Source organism: Ruditapes philippinarum, unplaced genomic scaffold (genome assembly GCF_026571515.1).
Source record: "Ruditapes philippinarum isolate M1 unplaced genomic scaffold, ASM2657151v2 ctg1735_1_1_1_1, whole genome shotgun sequence".
NCBI lineage: Eukaryota > Metazoa > Mollusca > Bivalvia > Venerida > Veneridae > Ruditapes > Ruditapes philippinarum.
The window spans coordinates 144,030-162,953 of record NW_026857406.1 but is presented as its reverse complement, the minus strand read 5'-3'; the positions used below and the strand labels follow the sequence as shown (position 1 = coordinate 162,953).

Below are 18,924 nucleotides of genomic sequence, written 5' to 3'. Positions count from 1 at the left end.
TTTTAATCATTGAGTTAAAATATAAGAATACTACATGTATATGTGTTATAAGTATCAGTGACTATGATTGTAGTTATAGTGGAGATAAATGTAATTTCAAGATAAACAAGACCGAATAGTGTATTAATGCCAGCAATATGCACAACTAGAAAAGGTACTGGTCACTCCTATGAAATTTCATAGACATCCAAAAAAGCAGATTCACCTGAGAAAGTCAGACATGATTTTTCTATTGATACGGGAAGTCCAAGTCTGGGTCCCCGAAGCTGGCCCAGACTTGGCTTGTGCGGCAATAGGCCACATGTGTATATTTAAAAGTAAATGAAATAAACAAGAGGGCCAAGATGGCCCTGAGATTGCTCACCTGTATATAGGCCCCTTGGGCAGCGCCAATTTTAACCCAGGGGCTTTAATTTGAACAAACTTGATAGACTCCCATTAGAAGATGTAACATGATAAATATCTAAGCTCTAGCTATTTAGTGTTTTTACAATAATTTTTTTAAAGTTTTTACTATACACATATAGGGAAAAACAATGACCCCAAATTTTGACCCCAGTGCTTTTATTTGAACAAACTTGGTAGACACTCACTAGAAGATATTTCATGCTTAGTATCTTAACTCTAGCTCTTTGGGTTTTTTTTAAAAAGAAGATTTTTTAAGTTTTTACTATACACATATAAGGAAAATCAATGACCCCGAGGCCGGGCCAATTTTAACCTCAGGGCCCTTATTTGAACAAACTTGGTAAACACTCAATAGAAGATGTTTCATGCTAAATATCTTAGCTCTAGCTTTAAGGGTTTTTTAAAGAACATTTTTTAAGTTTTTACTATATACATCAAGGGAAAAACAAAGACCCCCTGGGGCCGGGCCAATTCTAACCCCAGGCCTTTTATTTGAACAAACTTGGTAGATACCCACTAGAAGATGTTTCATGCTTAATATCTAAGCTCTAGCTATTTTGGTTTTTTAAAAGGAGATTTTTTAAGTTTTTACTATACAGTAAACTCCGCTTATAACAAACTTATCGTTATGAAAGTGTAATTTTCTGTACTTTTAACTAAAATGGGACTAAGAAATGAGTTCCTTATAAGGGATAATTCCTTGTATCCGTGTTCGCTATAACCGTATATTTTTATATTAAATGAAGAAGGGCAAAATTTGGGCCAAAAACAATTGTTCCTTATAACAGGAAGTTCCCTATAACAGTGTTCGCTATGAGTGAAGTTTACTGTATTCAAATAAGGAAAATCAATGACCCCCTGGGGCGGGGCCAATTTTTACCCAAGGGTTTTTATTTGAACAAAATTGGTAGACACCCACCAGAAGATGTTTCATGCTTAATATCTAAGCTCTAGCTATTTTGGTTTTTCAAAAGAAGATTTTTTAAGTTTTTACTATATACAAATACTATATACAAATAAGGAAAATCAATGACCCCCCCCCCCCTTGGGCGGGTCCAATTGCTTTTACAAACTTGGTAGACACTGACTAGACGATGTCAAATATTTAAGCTCTAGCTCTTTCGGTTTCTTAAAAGAAATTTTTTAATTTTTTTCTTTTGGTTGCCATGGCAACCAGATTTCTGCATGGAATTAAATTCTTTGAACAATTTTTAAAGTTGACTACCAAAGGAAAATTCCTGTGAAGTTTGCATGAAATTTGCTTAGCGGTTTATGAGGAGATGTTGTTTTAAAGTTAAAGTTTACGGCTGGACGCCGGACGAAAAGCTCACCATGTCACTTTGTGACAGGTGAGCTAAAAAGTGAATTCAGTCATCTCTAGTATAAAATCATGCAAAATATCAATTACAGTATTGAGCTATAAACATACATGTAAATCAATTTCTTAAATCGGCTAACATATCTTTTTTAGTTTGAATTTTTTACATTTTGGTAAACCATTATAGAAATATTCTTCTTTTTTCAAAAAACCTTCATCATTGAAAATAGAGAAAAACAAATAAATAAAAAAATAAGCATTTTCTGAAGTACCTGGCATGGAACTCTACCATCCTCAAATAGGCATCTATCTGATCTTGAACAAATTCAGCGCTTGCATTCTTTTCATAGAAACTGCACAAACCCTGTAACATATTATAACTTAGATTCCTATAAACATTCAATCATACTAGTCTGCATAGCTAAATCTGTTAGAGCGCGATACTTGTGACCTTGACATTGTGGGTTTGATTCCCAGGCTGGCCTACTAAAAATTTACTAATCAGTCTTTCGCAAGAGACTTTAAATCGAGGTCCCCTGATGAGTGCTTCAACACTTGGCAAGCTAGAGAACCAGGAGAAGCTTCTGGAATTGGGGCATCTTTCTAAATCTGTATCTTGCACTATCCTCCAAAATCTAAAATGACTTATACTCTTCTGGAGGACACGCCCATATGGGCAACCGGTGGCGAGTATAATTAAACTCAAACACACAATTACTTACTTGTTGTGTTTGACCTACTTGCTATGTTAGCCTTTGACAATCATAAGTCATTTTGTGGTGCTTGACTTGCCTGCCAGGCCAGCCTTTGACAACTTTACTTGTGGTGTTCGACCTACCTAGCATGTTTGGTTATAACAAATTTTCTAGTGATATTTGATTTACCTGCCAAGCTAACAACTGTGTATCATCAGAATCTATAGCACGCTTGTATGCCTTCAATGCTTGATCATACTGTTCTAAACCTTCGGCAGCAACGGCAATCAGCACTAGGGCCATGTAGTGATTTCCATCTTCAGATAATATTGTCTATAAAATTATAAATCAAAGTGTATTGAACATACAGTACCTCTTTTAGAGAAGCAAAACAATATGCTAAAAGAAATTAATCAAAGTCAAGGTGTAGAACAGATAACATCATTGACTGCTTTTTGGATGAAAAAGAGCCGCGTCATGACAAAACCAACATAATGGGTTTGCGACCAGCATGGATCCATACCAGCCTGTGCATCCGCGCGGTCTGATCAGGATCCATGCTGTTTGCTCACCAACTCTATTACAAGTAGAGAAACTGATAGCAAACAGCATGGATCCTGATCAGTCTGCATGGATGCGCACGCTGGGTTGGATCCATGCCGGTCGCAAACCCATTATGTTGGTTTTGTAATGGCACGGCTCAAATGTGTAAATCTAGAGCATGGCATGGTTGGTGCAGCTGCAGATTTGTAGAGATTTCCAGGGTCCTGAGTTGAAGTCTTTGTCAGGTTGTATATTTTTCATACCTTGTAACTTGACTACTGCATCAATTATGATTTATATACATGTACACTGTATATGGTACCTTAAATAATTACTGCAACATAGTAGAGTATCAGGTGTGAATAGATCATTGAAAGAAATAACATATAAAGAAGTATTTACTACATATTGTACATATGTGTAGAAACTTTCTTTCAAATCAAAGCTTTTTTTCCTGCAAAATTCAATTAGTACTACATGTAAGATTTTTCTTCCTATTTTGAAATTGTACTGTGTTATTTTTTTCTCCAAATTTAAGGGAAGGCCCTTCCCTAATCTGTGTGAAAAGCCCTGCTATATAATATCAAGACAAGCTGCTAAAAAATATTTAGTTTCCTTTGCAATACAATTTCAATGCTCGTTATTGATATAATTTTCACATTTTTATAATGATTTTAAACAGAATTCATTTTAGTTTAAGCTATAAGCTTATAAGCACACTGTTGAATCCATTATTGGAACCAACCAGTACTGAGCATAGAGTGTGAAATTTCTTGCTCAAGGAAACAGAGGCTTGGCCGTGATTGGGTTTAAACCCACGCGGCTATTGATCCTTAGATTTCAAGTCTGAAGCATTAAACATTTATAGTATGATTAGTAGCACTTTTACAGATTTTGTCAGGAAAAAGTCATACACATCTACACACTACTATCCAAATACAGGAGAAATACAGGTAATAAAATGGACGGTCAAATGACAACAAAGTAGAAGCAGTTACTGGATGTAAACAATGGGCATAGAATAATTACTTATAAATAAACATAATTACATCAATGCTTCTAAATAAATAACATACCTTGCAATGTTTTAAGGCTTCTTTGAATTCTTTTTTTCTGATGGCCTCTCGAGCATTCTTAAGAAGTGTCTTTATCTCTTTTGCATCCATCTGTATTTAACTGAAAACAACATAACACCAGTGGTTTTAACAAAGACATAAGAAAACAGTGACGCAAATGAATGTAAACAGACTTCAAACTCAAGACAGTGTTATGTGATTAAAGATAAGCAAGATTATATTCAAGTAAAGAGATTCAAAATGGAACTAAAATTGCTGATTCAGTAGCATTTTATTCATTTTGCCAAAATTCATATAACATTTTCTGCCATGTTTTCAACTGCAATAGCATTTTGTTGGCTGTGACAGAGATGTAGATAACAGAGATAAGCAGCTCCTATTTACTTCATTGAGATATCACTCATGCCTATCAAAAAGTGAAAATTTAGGCATTTTGTAGCAATTAAAACTTCAAAGAAAACACCATTTGAAAGTTAAAGTAACTACACTGAGATTCAAAAGCCTATAATCATAAAATTTGAATTTTTACATTGACATGCAAAAAATAATTAAGAAATATACTCCGAAATGAATTGAAAAGCTTTTCAATGTTGGGTCATTTTTCACACTTTGAATAATTATCCTGGATAAACCGCAAGAGCGAATGATCTAAAATTTTGCACACAGGTTACTGATCTAGACCTACATCAAACTGACCATTAATCTGGAACAATTATTTTCAGTCTCGTCATGTTAAAAAACCTCAGTGGAGTCCCTTTAAATCTGTTATCTATTGCAGCTTGTTAAAATATTTGTAACTTTCCATGCCTTACACTTAGAAAAAACATAGCAGATCATACCCTCTGAGCCAGTTTTTTCTTCATATGAATAGTTTTGTAACAGAAATTAATATTTAGTTCTCTTTAAAAATTGATGTATCATTTATTTAAATGGGAACTTTAAATGTTTTAACTGCAGCCATAGACAAATGAATAAGCTTTCAGAAAATGTATTATTTTACTGATTTCCATGTTTGGTTAATAAGCTTTACTTGCTACAAGTTTTAAGTTAAGCCAACACGTATGATATTTTAACTGGCTAGAAAGTTGCTTATCTCGAGAACTGTTATCTGCATGTATGTCTCTGGCTGTGACAATTTTTATTGAATGTCAAAACAACCTGTGTCTCTCTGAAGGGAAAATATAGAGCTTGATAATTCTGAAAAAGGAAAGATTTGAAACTTATCCTGTCTGTGGACTAGTCAAAATATATTGATATGCAAAAGCTAGATTACAAGATATTTTTATTTTGGGTCTGAATCTCACGAGGGAGATATTGCCCATACACAAAATAGCACATTATCTTATTGTGTAGTTGCACTAGACTGTGGCTGTAAATATTTTAGTCATGTTTTGACGTCACATGTACTGTCTTAAGAAAAAAAGTTTTACAACGTTTACAAGTTTTAAACGGATATTTACAACTGCCAAAAAGTATTTGGAGTTCTCCAATGATCAGCAAAAATTTAGTCACTTGATTTTTTAACAACTACCTTCAATTGTGAGATTTATGCATGTCATGTGAAATGAAAATATAAACAATTGAGAATTTGAAATAAATGTACATAATTTCGGATATACAAAATTTTGGTTATGGGTAATAATTGTATGGACTAAACAAAATACCAGTGATTGTAATGGCTGTTATATTGCTACCTAAAGTGATTAGTTTGTGTAATACTAAGTGAAACAGCTGTTCATTAATATCATTATGACTAAAATGTTCTTACAAACAAAAACATGTTTAAACTTATGTGTACCCCCAGATTTGAAATGTACCCCCAATTTTCAATGACAGGGGGTACATGTACCCCTACATTTGAAATTGAGTGGGCATGCTGGAATGAAAGGATTTTTTTAACGACTTCCCCGTTCATAGGCTTTACCTAATTTTATATTATTTTATTGATGGTCAAACTGACTTTGCCAAGAAGCAAAAATATCTCAAAGCAGTGTCATACATGTATTTATAGGACAAGGCGTTCACCTGGACCCATAGTCCAAATATTTAGACGTAAACCGCGGAATTGAAGCTATTTTTTACATTTGTCAAATCCGCTTTAACGTCTAAAATATCTATTTAACAGTCTATAGCAAAATGAAAAACAATAAACATGCACAATCATTCCAACTTCCCATGTAAAATGTTACAAATAATCATAATCCTACCACAAATGTGTATTTTCCTTATCAAAATCAACTTATTCAAATTTTAAACAATTTAAATCAAATCCCATTTTAAAATTGTGTAAACAGCCTCCATATTGTGTGTACTACGCAATGCGGTGATTACTGGAACCATATTTTTTTAGACGAAATTTTTATTGCGCGCACCTGTCAGCTTCTTAAATCACAACAGAAATTTTTTTCGTGCAGACTAATTTGGTACTATAGTTTTTTGAGTGATGTCACAGCAAGACCGGGAATTTCCAATATGGGGGTCACCGCAAACTGTCTTTCACGTGTTTTCTTAAATATATGGATAAATAAACTACTTATCGTGAGTAATTATTGCATATTTTTACAGTTTTTGGGAAAATATGCTTCCGTCTTTTATGCAATCAATTTCTTTTTGTGATAAAAAACATTTAAGTTGTGATTTACCAGTAAATTCAAATCGACTCGAGAAGCGTGTCGATTTGTGCTATGGGAAATTAGCCAGTTATGGAAAGACTTCGCATTTTCCGATAAAAGTCAAACTGTAAAAAAAAGAAAATGCGATGTCTTTCAATGAAGGACTAAATATCTTATTGTGTAGTTCCACTAGTCTGTAGGTGTTCAATAGTTCAATATATTAGATCATACAGGCTTGTAATATTTTATTGATAGTCAAACTGACTTTGCCAAGAAGCAAAAATATCTCAAAGCAGTGTCATACATGTATTTCTAGGACTAAGCGTTCACCTGGACCCAGAGACATAAGTCTGTTTCTCTGCCTGAACCATAACAGAAACTTTTTACCATACACTGACTTAATGCAAAACATTATAGTAACAAGCTTATGTTGGCAATACTATCAATAAAATCAGCACCTTATGTCACTGTAGTTGAAATTCCTTGTCCGAATTTCATTACAGTTTATATTTTCATGGTAAATTATTTCAATTATTTGATGTGTCATGGGCTATACTTGTCTATTTATCAACAGAATTAATGATATTGTAGAAACTATCATATTTTGAAATGTTTTGGATCAATCTTAAAATGTGATAAAATGAGTTTGCAAACCAAAAATAAGAGTTGTTGTTGTTGTTGTTGTTGTTGTTGAGGGGCACGGGCTAAAATGCGTACATTGCTTAATATTTCGATGATATTTAAGGATATAAATTGGCACAGGCTAAAACGCTGACGCTTATGCAGACAATAAATAAATCAGGATATATAGTAAAACGCAGACAATATAGATATAGAGTGTTTGTTTTTACAAAACGCAGACAATATAGAACAAGAAGGGGTAAATTACACCCTTCAAAGCTGTTTAGATTTGTAGTTTAAGATCAAAATTTTCAGATTTTAGAGATTTATAGGTATTGATATTAAAATAATGAATTAGAATTTTAAAGAATACTGTAGAAATATATTTTATGATTTTTTGGTAAGAAATAATAAATACTGATATAAAAAGGTGTGTTTTTTTTTTCGTTTTTTTTTGACATTGTATGCTTAATTTGAATAAACTTTTATTATTTTAAGATAAATGTCTGATATAAGTTTTGTAAACTTTAATGGGGAGAATTTTAATTGGGACAATAAAGTAAGTTTCAAAATAAATTTAAAGAACAGAAGATATTTGATTTGATTTTTATACTTTGTCCATCTACAAAGTAATCACTAAATAGTTTTAAAAAAAAAACAATGTTATCAAGCATTTATAATTATTACACACAAAAAAACACAAATAAACAATGTGATGTAAAAATATAAATATCATTAAAAAAAACACGTGTTTATCATATCAAATCAATACATATATCTATGTTGTCTGCTTTTCTTTGCAAGTACTATATACTCTATATTGTCTGCATTTTACTACATGTTCTATACTGTTAATAAAAGAAATACATGTCTGCAAAATAAATTTTCACTATATATCTATATTGTCTGCGTTTCTTTGCAATTACTATATAATCTATATCGGCTGATAAGCTGGGTTTTTTAATGATAATCATATTTATATTTTTACATGACAATGTGTTTTTTTTACTAATTATAAATGCTTTATAACATTGTTTTATTAACTATTTAATGATTACTTTGTAGATGGACTAAGTATACAAATCAAATAAAAAATATGGTCCATAAAAAAATATACATGTAAGTTATATTTGTTGCGTTCTTTTTATATGTATAAAAATATTATCCGTGAAGAACAGAAGATACCGAATATGGCTTATATTTTATAAAGTAAGTGGTTTTTTTTGTGTGTGTTTTTGTTGTTCTTTTTGTTTGATGTGATAATTGATTATAATGAAATGACAATTATGCAATTTATTTCACTTTATATTTGTTAAGAACAATCATAAATTATTTCAGGGTTTTTGTCTGATCTTATGCATATTTCTTAAAGTTTTAACACTGTTTGCTCTATTTATGACCTGTGAAATACTAAATGCCAAATTCGTAACAAACAACAAGCGACCAAATTGACACTGAGTGAGAAGTGTCAATTTTTATCATGTATATATGAAACATTGTAGCGTAATAAAACATTGTACATTTACAATTCAGAATGTCTAAATACGCAATTTTCGGAGATAGTTTCATTACTAGACTTCAATCTTTTACAAATGGCAAATTAGATTTTGACCGACCTCACAGATTTTTTGGTGTTTCAGAAATGTCGACACAGAGCAAATTCACAAGCAAGTTCAGAGAAATGTTAGAGTACCAACCGAGGCAAGTAAACAATAATAAAAAAGATCATTGTTTAAAAACTCGCTCCAACATAACATGTAATGCATTACTTAAGTCCTGATTTATTTAATCATATTACAAAGTCATACTACACGAAATTGAGAGATGGAGATATTAAGCTTAATTTGTATACAAAAGCAGAGTCAAGTTACTTACAATTTGTTTAATGATAATATTAATGTTGATTATTTTTATTTTACAGATATGTATTTATTAACTTAGGAGGGAACGACATCACGGCAGCTTGTGATATCCAATCTATATATATCAACCTGATCAATATAGCAGAGGAACTTTATAATTCGGGTGTGGAACGCGTGTTCGTGGCAAGCATTATTGAAAGAGGAAACTTTGAACAGAGGACAGGTCTAAACAGCATGATGTTCAATAAAATCAGAAGGTCACTCAACAATAAATTGAAAAAGTACTTTGGTCACGATTTTGTGCAAGTGGGAAAAAGACTACGATATCCTAGACACTATGATATGGATTTAGTACATCCAGGGTGCTCCGAAAAAGGCATGACAGTATTTAAACATGAGGTGTTAAAGTGTTTTAGGAGAACTATACGCTAGATGGAGAATATGTATTGAACTATGTAGTACATGTTTATCTACTTAATAATCATATTATTATATTAAAAATAAAGAAATAAACAAATGATTCATGTTTCCCGTCTTTTTTTATTGTTATTTGAAATACACATCACCACATCTTTAGAAAGCAGACATTTCCTTGGGATAAACCGCTTTTATTTATTTAAAAAAAAGTATTTTAGGACATTATTTGTTCGACAGATATAGAAATACAGAGATGATATAATCATTATATACCTTTTTAGCTAAGATGAATGTTTTATTTTTTGTAAATGATCCAAGATAAAATCTATATAACCAATAACATAAATATTAACAAATTTTAGCATGATTTCCGGTTCCGGTTATGTCGGTCGTGTATTTTTGTCATGTGAAAAAAAAAATTAAAAAAATGGAATATTACTAGATTAAACAGATATTAGCTTGATATGAATAAGGATAACTTGCAGCTAAGTGATATTTGATCTTGTTATTTGAAGTAAATTGTCGGGCAAGAAACTATTTGAAGCCCATACAGACTATGAAAATATTATCCTTTGTCTGCAGAAAAATACATTCAAACATCGCAGGTAGAGGGGTCATGATAAAAAATGTCAACAATATCCCGAGGGCATAACGGCTATTTCTGAACCTTTAACGGAAAAGTGATGGCAACTGGATACGCTGGTGTACGGACATAATCCCCTTCGGACAAAATCCCCTTCATGTATTTTTGTATATCCGGACATAATCCCCTTCATGGGTGGACATAATCCCCTTCATGTGTGAAATTTTGAAGTGGACAAAATCCCCTTCATAAAATTGCTACCTAGGACAAAATCCCCCTCAGAGGAATTTTCGTTTTTTTAAGTGGGTATGAGAGCCACATACTGCATTATGCTGTGTAGTAAATATCTTAATATATAAATGAGGAGAAAATATTTCAGCAGAGAAGCACATTCAATTAGCAACATTTAAATCACATTAAAATTGCTTTGATAAAGCATTCATAACAATCAATCAAGTAGTGCAGTGATCTTGGTTTGATTAAATTATCACTCTTTCATCAATAGAAATTGTAACAATGGATAGTATCTATCAATTAGAATTATCAACTTATACAATCAATGAAACAATTATTGGCTAATAAAATGTTTTTCATACTAATCAATTTAAAACTATTAAAGAAATTGCCTAATCAAATATGTGTTATGCAGTTGATAATTTACCATAATTTTAATGAAAACTTCTAAACTAAATAAAGGTAACTATTGATACATAATTATAAATAAAAAAACAAAAGTTCATTATTCATCAATTTTTAGGGAGTATAATAATACATTATTCATCAATTTTTATGGAGCATAATAATACATTAGAAACCTATGAAACAAGGGGATTTTGTCCGGGTAGTGAAGGGGATTTTGTCCAGCCTTGCAAAAAAATGAAGGGGATTATGTCCACCCATGAAGGGGATTTTGTCCGGGTAGGTGAAGGGGATTTTGTCCGAAGGGGATTATGTCTGACATTCGGATACGCTACAGATCCTCCATTAAGCGGGAATATTAGACAATTAACACACTCTGTTGATCTGTCAATGCCGGCGGCCCCGACGGCCACACACGTGTTTGATTGCGATATAAATGATCCTTTCAATAACAGCTCAAATGATTTACATACACTGACAGCAGTTAAGCTACAGGAAAACAGCTTGCAGTGCGATTATCAACTAGACGATACTCAATATTTAAATGAATCGTTAGATATATTAGATAGCCAGCCAATTTGCAATCAAGAATTCTTTAGTGTCTTAGATGAGATTCTTTTTAATAAGCCAAAGGATGAATATATTGAGAAACTGATAAAAACTGTAAAAATGATGACGATATTTGTATGTATAGAAGCATTCTATTGAAAAGAGCACGCGACTTTGAACACTGTCCGAAAGGTCCTTTGGTTCAACAAAGGACAACAATCGCGAAAGAAAGCTGTGAAAGATACGCTAGCGATTGCTATGCATTACAAGACTTCATTAATAACAAAGACCCTCGTGTATTAAACAATGTTTTTATTAAGCGAAGAGCACAAACAAAATCCGAAAAGAAAGATGAATATGATCTACAACCTATGCAATGTAGCAAAACGGTTCAGCAGGAGTTAGCCGAATTGAGATCATGTATCCAGTTAATACAGCAAGACATGAACACTGTGAAAAACGAAAATTCTGTTTTGAAGCAAACACTTAAGTCTTTGAACTTAGAAATCGCTTCTCTGAAAAAGCAATCAACAGATTCTACGGTTGAAAATCGGAGACTAAGGGAATCAACAAATGACAGAAATTCATCACTTTCAAAACAATCAGACGATGTGTCTCATGCAGAACGTCGCCAACAACAACAACCGACGCTACAACAACAACCTCACATAAGGGCATCCTACGCTGAGATAGCTTCTGGCACAAACAAGCAACACCAGTCAAAGGAAAACAATACCGAAGATAGAAATACGACTCTAACTGACTCAGATATAACTTCGCTTTTCGCATCACTTGCTGCAAAGAAATCAGAGAACAACAAAAGCTCAAAAAACCGAAACGATACATCGACGTCATTGGGTAAAGAACCACGAAAACAAACTACCAATAATTCTGGTCGTTTAATACCAGTAATGATTTCAAAACGACAAAGCAATGATTATTCTTCACCGCCAGATCATATATAACCGCAACGAAAGACAGGACACAAACTCAAATTTCGAAAACTTTCAAAACGCGCAGCACAATACAGATGACCATGACAAACATGAACCTATATTCGAAAGTGTTCACTCAAGGCGCACGCGTAGATACTATGTCGGTGGTATAGCTACATATTCGAACAAGGAAGGGATAATTGAATATCTCAAAAGTAAAAATGTTACACCAGCCGCTGTAAAGCTTTTAATACAAAACGCGGATCCCTTGCGGCTAAACTTACAATATACCAATCTGATTGCCGTGTTGTTGAAAATAGAGACTTCTGGCCGCGTAAAGTCTATTGCCGTCGCTGGTACTCGGAAGCAAAATGGGAGTCCAAATTTACACGAACTACAACAACAAAGAGCAAAACTATGAAGAAAACTATGTTGAGTAAAATATATGTATTACTACTGTTATCCACAGCATTACACTATCTCACAATAGTTTCTACAAACAAAACGTTTTCTTGTAATATTCTTACATGGAATGTTCGCGGTGCAATGTCGTCTGCGGGCTCTATAAGCTACCTACTAGACAAACATGACATTGATTTTGCATGTTTAGTAGAACATAAACTCAAACCCAACTGTAAACACTTTTTAGAAACAATCCACTCAGATTATCGTGCACACACTATTTGTGAAACTGTTGACTCAAACATGAAATGTGGTAAAGGTGGTGTAAGCATCTTACATAAAAAAAATCGTTAAATTTTAATGTCGATTATCTTACCGAACGCGAATTTTAAGTCGCATTTTAGGCATTAAAATATCACAAGAAAACTCTATTCCAACATTTTTGTTCTGTATATACATGCCATCTGTTAATTATACATTTGAAGATTATGTACAACATTTAGATGCTTTACAAGGATTACATGATTTATACTCTGCTGAAGGAAATGTCATTTATTGTGGGTGATATGAATGTTGATATAGACAATGAAATACAGACACATCGCAACAGAGTGCAAAGCTATAAACAATTTCTAAGCATAAATAATCTAAAACTTTGTAAAACTAGTGGAGAAAAGTATACTTTTCGCCCTACTCAAAAAACTTTAGACTATATTATAGTTAGTAAGTCACAGTATGATATTGTTAAATCTTGCCATGTGTTTGATGATGCATGTTGTTCTGTTTCAGACCATTTACCGATACTTACTAAATGTGTTTTACCACTGACTCATATATTATGTCTCTCATACTCCATATGTAGCATGGAGCAAGTGTAAACCTGATAATCTCTTAGCATATGCCCAATTTACTCAATACGATGTTATCAGAATTAGACATCTCAAATTTTGAGCTATACAATAGAAAATATTGAGCATTTATATAGACATGTTGTTGCATGCATAAAACATTGTTCTGATATGTTACTTCCTATAAGTAAATTTAACAATCATGTTAAACCGTACTGGAACACAGATGTTAAGGCTGCATATAAACGACAAAAGACTGAGCGCTTGAAATGGCTTCAACAAGACAAACCACGAGGAAGAGAAAATGTGTTTTTTACAAACTACAAAGCGGCAAAACGCATATTCATAAATGCTCAGAAAAACGCTATTTCGGATGTTAATAAAAAATATTATGATGACCTAAATGAAACTGCTGAATGTGATATGAGGCTCTTTTGGAGTTTAATTAAACGCAGAAAAGGTAAACGATCTAATCAGTTAATGAGATCTCTCGTGGAGACCATCTTACTCGAGAACCTGCTGAAATTGCGCAAACTTTCAGAGACTATTACGCCAATGTATTCACCCCGAAAAATAATGAACGCTTTGACAATATTTTTTTGAATAATCTCGATGAAAGTGTTAGAATGTTCGAAGAAAGCGATGACTATTCAGAAGATGACATTTTGACAAATGAAATTACCATGAACGAGCTGAAAGACTGTTTTCGTGATATGAAATGTAGAAAAGCACCCGGTCTTGACTCTATTACAACCGAGCACATCATACATGGAGGTGAAACATTAGCTTCATACTTGTTAAAACTTTTCAACATAATGCTCGAATGTAATTATATTCCTGGAGCATGCAAATCTGGAGTAATAATTCCAATACATAAGGAGGGGAAACTTAGAACAGAACCAAAAAGTTATCGACCAATAACCCTTCTGCCAGTTATTTATAAACTATTTGAACGAGTGCTTCATCATCGTCTAACAACATGGACAGCCTCAAAGCAGCTAAAATTTCCGAGCGCACAACAAAATGCGTATCAAAAACATTTAGGACCAGTAACCGCATCTTTCAATCTACAAGAAGCTGTACTGTCATACACAGAAAGTAACTCTAGTGTGTATGCCGCTTTCCTAGATACTGCAGGTGCATTTGACAATGTGAGACACAGTGCCATTATCATGAAAATGCATAATTTAGGAATCAAAGGTAAATTTCTGCGACTCATAATTTAACAGTTATAAAGATATATTTGGCTGCGTCACCGTTAATGGCGTTACGTCAGATATATTCCCAGTTTTGCAGGGCATTCGACAGGGCGGGATAATGTCTACTTGGAGCTACCTACTTTTTATTGATGAGCTTTTACAAAATCTTGAAATTTGCAAACATGGAATTATAAACCGGTAATATTGCATGTGGCAATCCAACACTTGCCGATGATTTGACACTATTAAGTCCATCGTTAACATCACTAGAGAATCAGCTTGCTATTGTTAACACATACGCAAATACATGGGGATATGAATTTAACTATAGCAAATGTTGTGTATTGAAGTTTGGCGGAAAAATTTCTGACAATATATTTCAAGCAAACTTTGGTCATTCTGAAATATCATCATGTGATACCGTTGTGCATGTTGGAATTAAACTTAATAAGACATTAAGTGTAACAGATACAATCGATCAACGTATACATAAAGGACAATCGTCACTTTTTTCAATATTATCCCTAGAAAACAATGTTGGTGATATAAATCCACTGACCCTAGCATCATTAGTAAAAAAAGTATCATTTTCAACCTTTCTCTATGGGGCTGAACTATGGCATAACATTTCAAATACTGACATTGTAAAGATCCAACGATTTGAACGATTGGCAGCGAAACAAATACAACATCTCCCACAGTCAACTAGAACGGACATGGCTCTGAGCACACTGGGATGGTTTACTATTGAAGCTGACATAGACCAGAGAAAGCTTACTTTCCTACAAAAACTGTGTACTATACCAACACACTATCTGTCAAGAAAAACTATTTAATTACAGACTTAACTTATTTGTTATGAAAGGTTATTGTAACCAACGCGGCTTTGTTCCCGAAATATGCAGACTATTGTACAAATACGGATTATTCCATTTCATTTCTGACTACATGAAACATGCACATTTTCCATGCAAATACTCGTGGAAAAATACTATTAAAAAGGCAATTACACATACACAAAAAACAACATGTGGCAACAAAGAAAATTAAAGTGATAGATATTTTGACAGATTTATAGCAGTTTCATCAATCAGTAACGCCTTTACATTTATGGCTGTTTTTCAAATACAAAACAGTGAGATTAAAACATGCTATAAGTTGCAACGAAAATACTTCTATATCGACAGTTTTATACAAGTTATTCCTGTACAAAATGTCTACAAGAAACTAGTGATATAAACAGACATATCTTAGTTGAATGTGATACATATACACGTGAACGGACACGCCTTTACAGATTCAATTGATCAGAAATTTAGCTCTGAAGTTTTGCAGCTCTTTTCTTAGAATTAACTCGGAAGCATTCTTGCGAGGACTCTTTGATTCCAATTTATTGGCTGTCTTTTGGTATTAATCCAGAACTCCAAAAAGGCTTCACCAACCTATGTTGTAAATACGTTCACGACCTAACGATGGAATATAAAAAGTAATCTCTAGAACATTCTAATAAACATTCTCCATGAGAGAATGTTTATCTTAGACTTCTAAGGTTAAATGCAATATAATAAATCCCATACTAAATGTTCCTTTTACATGACACTTATATTTCGTGTTTTCGATAAGTTATAAATGTAATCGGGAAAATATTTAGTAAAAGTGCATAAAAAAGAAAATACTCAGTAAATACCATTATGTCGAACATTGACACTATAACATGTGCTTATTAATAAGCTAACATTGTGTATGCAGGTTGTTATAATTCTATATAATGTATCTCTATATTTAATGTATAACATTGTGTATGACATGCTTTTCGTGTATATAATCAGTAATCGTATGATATTATGTTATGTTCTCATGGAAATGTGTTAATTAATTGTTATATCAGTCACTGAAAAGTGGAATAAAAGATTATATATAATCTTTGGAATACAAAAAGCCTCATTCAAATGGTTATATATTATCTTTAAAAAAGCTTTGTATTATGCAGGATTTTTCTGTCTTCCTTATCAAATATAAATTGTAAAATATGTTATATTATATTTCATAATGATAGAGGTATGCGAATAAAAAAGCTCAAGTATATATAACTAATATATATAAATGAACTGAAAAAAATCACATACATTTTAATCCAGCAATATATACAGCAGACTGAGTAAATGATATATAGTAAAAATCGTGTATATATACTAAAACAGTCATTGATAATTAACTACATGTACATCAATAAAATCTGTGATTGTATCATAATGACTTTCATCGATATCGTTTTTCCCTCCGTAATAAAATGTTATGTTCTGATTAACAAAAATGATTGCTTTTGGTATTGTTTGAAACCATCCTGAAAATAACTTGATATGTATATGTACATTATTAATTGAGTACAATACAAAGTGTATAACATGCGTGCTTGTCAACAAAGATCTATCGTTTAAACATTACCTTACTGCTTGTATATTATACAGTACAGTAATTATATTTTTTACAGAATTTTTACATGTATCAATTGATCCAATAGCCAAAGTATTAATAGCCAACAATAATAAAAAAGATAACGAACTTCATTGTTTAAAAACACGCTCCAACATAATATGTAATGCAATACTTAAAACCTGATTTATTTAATCATATTACAAAGTTATATTACACGAAATTGAGAGGTGCATGATTATAAAGCTTTATAATAATGCTTTGTAAATATAAAAAAAACAGGGTACAAGTTACTTACAATTTGTTTAATGATAATATTAATGTTGATTATTTTTATTTTACAGATATGTATTTATTAACTTAGGAGGGAACGACATCACGGCAGCTTGTGATATCCAATCTATATATATCAACCTGATCAATATAGCAGAGGAACTTTATAATTCGGGTGTGGAACGCGTGTTCGTGGCAAGCATTATTGAAAGAGGAAACTTTGAACAGCGGACAGGTCTAAACAGCAGGATGTTCAATAAAATCAGAAGGTCACTCAACAATAAATTGAAAAAGTACTTTGGTCACGATTTTGTGCAAGTTGGAAAAAGACTACAATATCCTAGACACTATGATAGAGATTTAGTACATCCAGGGTGCTCCGAAAAAGGCATGACAATATTTAAACATGAGGTGTTAAAGTGCTTTAGGAGAACTATACGCTAGATGGAGAATATGTATTGAACTATGTAGTACATGTTTATTTACTTAATAATCATATTATTATATTAAAAATAAAGAAATAAACAAATGATTCATGTTTCCCGTCTTTTTTATTGTAATTTGAAATACACATCACCACATCTTTAGAAAGCAGACATTTCCTTGGGATAAACCGCTTTTATTTAAAAAGCATGTTTTTAGGACATTATTTGTTCGACAGATATAGAAATGAGAGATGATATAATCATTATATACCTTTTTAGCTAAGATGAATGTTTTATTTTTTGTAAATGATCCAAGATAAAATCTACATAACCAATAACATAAATATTAACAAATTTAAGTTATTTAGCATATCAGTCTTTTTTATTTACAAGGTTTTTAGATCAAAACGAGAAAAATGGCCATTCAATATTATTATAATAGAAGCGACTTATTATACCAAAAGTACGGAAACGTATAGCGACAACCCCTACATTTGTCAGAAAGTAGTGTATCTTGCATTATAGGATAAAAACGTACGATAGATAAAGAAAAAACACATCATACATGATTTACAACACAACTTGATTTAATTGCTTCCATTATTACTGAAGCATATAGCGACTTCCCTGATATGATATATATCAAATGACTTTTTCTTATTGTATGTTTGCTATATGTAAAATAAGATAAAAAAAACGTACGATAGGTAACAAAAAATACGAATATATGAGCCGCGTCACGACAAATCCAACATAATGGGTTTGCGACCAGCATCCGCGCAGTCTGATCAGGATCCATGCTGTTCGCTTAAAAAGCTTAAAAACCCTTTAACAAGTAGAGACACCGATAGCGAAAGGGGAAGGAACTCCAGACTTTCTTTGCGTAGCGAAAGGGGAAGGAACTCCAGACTTTCTTTGCGTAGCGAAAGGGGAAGGAACTCCAGACTAGTCTGACTCGGTCATATCAATTTCTTTCGATCAAAAAGGCGGAAAAAAATCCGGAAGGGTAATAAATATATATATGCTGAAACAGCGTGTATATACGTAACCAGGGTGAATATGCTAAAACAGCATGTACTCGTTTAT

At 32.5% G+C, this 18,924-nt stretch overlaps 2 protein-coding genes across 3 annotated transcripts in view; one reads left to right on the top strand and one right to left on the bottom strand.

The window, feature by feature from the left end:
* Positions 1 to 7,353, bottom strand: part of LOC132749631 (tetratricopeptide repeat protein 37-like) — a 123,748-nt gene extending 116,395 nt beyond the window's left edge. Inside the window, exons 1-4 of one of the 2 annotated variants that reach the window (XM_060739476.1) lie at positions 7,307 to 7,353; positions 4,041 to 4,140; positions 2,611 to 2,754; positions 1,999 to 2,090 (exon numbers count right to left, since the gene is read on the bottom strand). In XM_060739476.1, the coding sequence (XP_060595459.1) occupies positions 1,999 to 2,090; positions 2,611 to 2,754; positions 4,041 to 4,130 (326 nt within the window). In that variant the 5' untranslated portion in view covers positions 4,131 to 4,140; positions 7,307 to 7,353. Of the gene's footprint in view, positions 1 to 1,998; positions 2,091 to 2,610; positions 2,755 to 4,040; positions 4,141 to 7,110 lie in introns of both variants that reach the window. The other variant, XM_060739474.1, reaches the window with a different exon arrangement.
* A 1,187-nt stretch (positions 7,354 to 8,540) lies between these two features.
* LOC132749623 (uncharacterized) lies at positions 8,541 to 9,663 on the top strand. The gene is made up of 2 exons (XM_060739465.1): positions 8,541 to 8,974; positions 9,195 to 9,663. Exons 1-2 carry the CDS (start codon positions 8,808 to 8,810, stop codon positions 9,565 to 9,567), a joined length of 540 nt encoding a protein of 179 aa, XP_060595448.1. The 5' UTR covers positions 8,541 to 8,807; the 3' UTR covers positions 9,568 to 9,663.
* Positions 9,664 to 18,924: the final 9,261 nt, after the last annotated feature.